The sequence below is a fragment of the Ailuropoda melanoleuca genome, chromosome 4, assembly GCF_002007445.2.
Source record: "Ailuropoda melanoleuca isolate Jingjing chromosome 4, ASM200744v2, whole genome shotgun sequence".
NCBI classification, from domain to species: Eukaryota; Metazoa; Chordata; class Mammalia; order Carnivora; family Ursidae; genus Ailuropoda; species Ailuropoda melanoleuca.
The window spans coordinates 668,671-674,062 of NC_048221.1; the positions used below are offsets into that span (position 1 = coordinate 668,671).

Sequence of the window (5,392 nt, forward strand, 5' to 3'; positions counted from 1 at the left end):
GGGCCGCGAGCGCGAGGCTGCGCCCAGCGAAATGGCGGGAGTGCCGGGTGCCCGGATGGAGGGGCGCAGGGCGGGCGCGGGGCGCATGCGCGCGGCGGTGGGCGGGGCCACGATGCGTGGCCTGGGCCGCCGCTCCTGGTTTCCCGCTGGAGTCGCGCGAGAGCAGCGCACACCTGGCGCCCTACCAGTTCCCCGAGCTAGGGTCCGAGAGGCGCGGTCCACCGCGCGTTTTGGCCTGTTTTCGGAGCTACTTGGCGGGGTTTCTCCCAGCCCGTAAAGAGTCGGTCTAAGTTGGCATCAGCCCCACATGTCGCTCCACGTGGGAGGCCCCGGCCTCCTCCTCTCCCCCGCCCCAGTGCCCAGCCACCCAGCCCGCACAGGCGCCCCACAGTGGACCAAGCACTTTGCCACTCCCCGCCCCGATGGTCAGGCTGGGAGTTAGGTCCCTGTTCACAAAGGGTCACGATGGAGGCCGACGCCTTCTTTGGGTGTCCAGCCTTAGACGTTCTCTGCGGCCCTCAGCTTGGCTGGAGCCGGGGCAGCCCTGAGGAGCGCTGCAGAGTCGGGGTGCGGCCCCAGCCCTCGGGGAACCCCCAGTCTGGGGGGGCGGGGCGGGGCTATGCACAGTAGAGGCAAGGAGTCCGGGGCGGTCAAGGGGTGGAGGGCCTCCTTGAATTTAGCAGTCCCAGCTGTGGATTGGAGGTGAGCAGACAGGGTGTTCCAGCGTTTACCCCAGAAGCCAGTGTTCTTTGTGTAAAGGGGGCGGGAGCGTTGAAGCCCTTGGAGGATCTCAGGATTTCAACAGCATTTGCCACAGGCCACCATGGCATCAGACGAAGGCAAGCTTTTCGTCGGAGGGCTGAGTTTTGATACCAATGAGCAGTCACTGGAGCAGGTCTTTTCAAAATACGGACAGATCTCTGAAGGTGAGGCTGGTGCTGGGCTAGTGGCCGAGCAGGGCTGCTTGTGGGGAGGGCTGAGTGCAGACCCCAGATCTCTCCTGTACAGTGGTGGTCGTGAAAGACAGGGAGACCCAGCGATCTCGAGGCTTTGGGTTTGTCACCTTTGAGAACATCGACGATGCCAAGGACGCCATGATGGCCATGAACGGGAAGGTGAGGGGTTGCTGCTCTGGGGGTGCAGGAGGTCCGGGTTTGCAAACAGGGTGGGGAAGCACAGAGGCTAACCTGTGCAAATCTCTGGTCTCCAGTCTGTGGACGGGCGACAGATCCGAGTAGACCAGGCTGGCAAGTCATCTGACAATCGATCCCGTGGGTATCGAGGTGGCTCCGCTGGGGGCCGGGGCTTCTTCCGAGGGGGCCGAGGCCGGGGCCGTGGGTTCTCCAGAGGTAAGTGCTATGCTCAGGGCCCGAGGTCCTCAGGAACACTGTGGGGACGCTGCTGGTAGGCGATGCCACTCACTTCTTGTCCGTGTCTGCAGGAGGAGGGGACCGAGGCTATGGGGGGAGCCGGTTCGAGTCCAGGAGTGGGGGCTATGGAGGCTCCAGAGACTACTACAGCAGGTGAAGGCTGAGGTCCTGCCCAGGGTGTGTGGGAGGCTTCTCTCCAGATGCTGGCGCAGACTAGGGCAGCGCTGCTGCAGCAGATGGCGTGAGTAGCCTGAAGTGTCTTTCTTTCAGCCGGAGTCAAGGTGGCGGCTATGGTGACCGGAGCTCGGGCGGGTCCTACAGAGACAGCTACGACAGTTATGGTAAGTCACGCTCCAAGGGCACCACACTGCCGGGGCCTGCGGTGGGAGCTCAGTAAGCCTTGGCGCCCTCTGCGAGCAACACTCAGACTTTGTCACTGTGCTTGCCCATAAGGGACAAGACTGCCCTCTCGGTCTCTGTGCCAGCAGCCATTTCTACTACAAAACGTAAAGGCAAAACCAGACTGACTAAGAAGGAAAGGGAGAGTGAGGGCCCCCCGAGCAGGCAACATCAGTGCATGTGCGGCCGCCTGGCCCTGCCGCCCTGCCCTCAGCTGTGGGGGGGGTTGGTGACTCCCGAGGCTGCAGGGCCGAGCCCTCCAGGTCTGGACCCGGGAGTGGAATGCTGCATCTTGTCGCGTGCTTCAGTGCCTTTACACTGTACCTGCTTCTTGTTCTCAGCTACACACAACGAGTAAAAATCCTTCCTGCTCAAGATCGTCCTTCCAATGGCTGTATATTTAAAGATTTTGGGAGCTTCGCTGAATCGTTAATGTGTAGTGAACACACCTCCTTGTACCCCACTTTTGTAGTCTTATCGGTTCTGATCTTGTCAAACACAGCCTGACTGCTTCTGACCCCCAGATGGCCTCGTTACTAGACTTTTCTTTTTAAGGAAGCGCTGTCCGTTTTTAAGGGTTTTAAAAACGTTTTGAAAAGCACTTCAGATTTTACTTTTTTCTTTTTACCATGAGCCATAAGTTTTTTAGGAAATCATTGGGGGTTGTGTGGGTTTTGGTTTTAGTTGTGTTGCCTTTTTTGTTTCTCTTTTTAGTGGGGTCAGGCCCGTGAAGTTGGGTGCCCCAATTCACGTCTCTTAAGATTGAACGGACTCTGAATCCGCTTTTTGTCGGAAGCTGAGCAAGCTGTGGCTTTTTTCCAACTCTGTGTAATGTTTCTGAGTGTAGCGTGGTAGGACCCATCCTGGGGCAGTAGCCGAGGCACTCTGGCTGCCCTGGGCCTGGCCTGTATGGCCCTTCTGTGCTATGTATGACCCACAGTAGACTTGCAGACGTCCCCTCGAGAGGTTCTTAAAAATGTTTATTTATATTGTCCTTTTTTACTGGAAGACGTATGCATATCCTCTTGATGTTGTATTTGAAGTGGTTAAGGAATTCTTGTACGCAGTTTTCTTTGGCTTTACGAAGCCGATTAAAAGACCGTCTGAAATGAACCTTGCTCTGACAATTTCCCTTTCATTGCACAACACACTCCCTGCTACGGGTTCGAGGCAGTTGGAACTGAGCAGAGCGCAGTTTGAGAAGGAGGTCTGCCAGTCCTGCCTGAGGCCCTTGGAGAGCTAGACAGGGAAGGCAGGATAGACGGACACTTGCCGGGCCCCTTGTGACAGCCGACTGCCATTGGTCCCGGTTTAGGTGAGAAGGTGGGTGACGGGGTGGGGAGCTTAGCAGGGACGGTGGACACTCGGGCACATGACGCCAACCTGGACTGCCTTAGTTTAGAGGTAGGCCAGAGAGTGGACAGCAGGCAGCGTCCCTGGGCGACCACAGACTGACCGGCGTGTTAGCTAGCTCTGCTGTTGCTTTACAAGTTCTGAGCTTTCACCGCTAGCCTATGGAAGCTGCAGCCCCTCGGAGGACAGAAGTGTTGTGCGCCCAACAGACCTCTGAGACGCAAGCTGCTCCCTTGGCTAGCTCATATGTGGAAATAGCCCTGTAATTCGAGGTAACTCCTTTTGCTCGTGTCCGCATCCCTCCTCTTGTCAAGAGCTCATTTGAAAGTAAAGTTATGTACCTGGGGAATGTTCCTTTGACTGTTTCTCCTTTTCCATTTTTTTTTTTTTTTTTTTTTTTTTTAAAATCAAGCTAGCACTAAAGTCAGACCTCGGCCGTTGGCCCTTCCCCGCCTGCAGCCAGGCGAGCGGCCCGGGCAGTCATACCTCAAGAGTAGGTTTGATCCATAAGCAGGATTGGAGACCACCGAACGCCCCGCCTTTTGGAATTTTTGTTCATCAATTGACAGTCTTTTCCAGACCTCCTTACCTCAGGCTTCTAACTAGCTTTCTCTGATGTCTGTTGCCGCCATGAGTTTTTCCCAGAGCCCCACACTGTTCTCTGAGCAGCTCCATCCCAATTGGGTAGCTGGCTCTGCTTAAGGGTGGAATGTGGCCTGACCCATCTGAAAGGCGCAGGCCCACCCTGGGCACGCCAGCCTGTGACGGGGCCTCTGCCGGGACGGCCCCGATGACTAGCTTGAGACCCTCCTAGGAGCTGTGGATGGTTTCAGGGGAGGCAGGGAGGGGCAGACACGAGCTGTGACCGGGACACTGGGTGTAACGCTTCTTTGCTTTGGCAGGTTGAAGGGAAGCCAGTGTGACTTGAAAGAGTGGCCAGAGAGCAGCGATGACCTGGGGTCACTGTCCCAGGAGGGCCTTCACCTGGAAGCAAGAGACAGAGGCACGGCCACCTGTCCTCACACACTGTTACCTGTAAGTGCTATCTTGGGGTGGGTGATTGGAGGCCCTTTGGCCCTGGCCGTGCCTGGCTCATCCAGTGGGTTCTCCTTTCGTGGTCTCCTGCTCCACTGTGACCCCAGCCAGGGGCAGCGTTCTGTGGGCCTCCTGCTGGACCCCTCTTTATCCCCCCTGCTTCTTGTTTTCCAGCAGGTGCGTCACTGGGGAGGCTGAGGTGGGGTCACGTCGCTCCGGGAGGCCCCGGTGTGCCGCAGCTTTGCACCGCACCTAGTGCTCACCTCAGCACTGGCAGGACATGGACGTTGGATTTGAATAAAGGGCTGGTGTGTCCACACAGAAATCCGAGTTTGGCTTGGGGTGCGGCCGTGGAGTCTGGGTGGGGAGGGATTTGGGGGAGTCTGCTAGAGAAACCCTCTCCTGGCCTTTGTTCAGGGTACAAGCTGGGCCCAAACCAGAAAGACCACCCAGTCACTTGGTTGTCAACTTGGGCAATCCTTATAGTAGGTTCTGAGGGGCAGTCAGGCTGCCAGGTGGGGGTGGTCCCCAGGCCCCCTCATCCGAGGCGGGCACCTCTCTCCTAGGGTCTTGGTAGAGTCACCGCCAGAGCCTCCCATCTTGTGTTGCCTGCAGGGCCGAGCTTGCTTCCCGGGCTGGTTGCGTCCTGTGCTGGTCTTGGGGTGCAGAGCATTGGGGCTGACCCTCGGTTGCGCTGCCTTAGGGCCTGGCCTGCTCACCTCAACTCCTGGTAGGGTCGGGAGTGTGGTGGCAGGGAGCCCCGAGCCCAGTCAGTGCAGCCTGCGGTCCCCCCACGGGTGAAAGCAGGGAGGTCCTCCCCTGCTGAAAGCAAGATGCGCCCACCAGCTGGACAGCCCCCCAGGGTGAGAACAGCCGCAGTTCCCGGGGTTCTGGTCTGGCCCGAGCGCCTGGAGAGCAGTGCGCCGGGCAGTCTTGCACCAGGCAGCCTTGCGGGGCCGTGGCCTTGGACCCCACTGTGCGCTTTCCGGGAGCCGCCTTCGCGGGGAGGAGGGGCTTGCGGGTGGAAGCCGGGCTCGGGCGGGGCGGGAAACGCGAGGTGCGCGCGCAGCCGGCTGGGCGCAGCGCCCCGGGGGGGCCCCGCAGGAGCGCCCGGCGATCCGCGAGGTGGAGGCGGGGCGTCTGCGGGCGTTAGGCCCCGCCCCCGCGGGCCATTGGCTGAGGCCGCCCCCGCGCCAGTGAGTGACAACTGCTCGCGGAGGCGGGGCGCAGCCAAC

The 5,392-nt window shown here is 59.3% G+C and overlaps 1 protein-coding gene across 3 annotated transcripts in view; it reads left to right on the plus strand.

Moving 5' to 3' along the window:
* Window positions 1-4,482, plus strand: part of CIRBP (cold inducible RNA binding protein) — a 4,802-nt gene extending 320 nt beyond the window's left edge. The window contains exons 2-8 of one of the 3 annotated variants that reach the window (XM_019804090.2): window positions 818-926; window positions 1,009-1,115; window positions 1,211-1,349; window positions 1,442-1,523; window positions 1,641-1,711; window positions 2,111-4,157; window positions 4,332-4,482. In XM_019804090.2, coding sequence (XP_019659649.1) covers window positions 824-926; window positions 1,009-1,115; window positions 1,211-1,349; window positions 1,442-1,523; window positions 1,641-1,711; window positions 2,111-2,127 — 519 coding nt within the window. In that variant the 5' untranslated portion in view covers window positions 818-823 and the 3' untranslated portion in view covers window positions 2,128-4,157; window positions 4,332-4,482. The other 2 variants (XM_011230208.3, XM_019804089.2) reach the window with 2 other exon arrangements.
* Window positions 4,483-5,392: the final 910 nt, after the last annotated feature.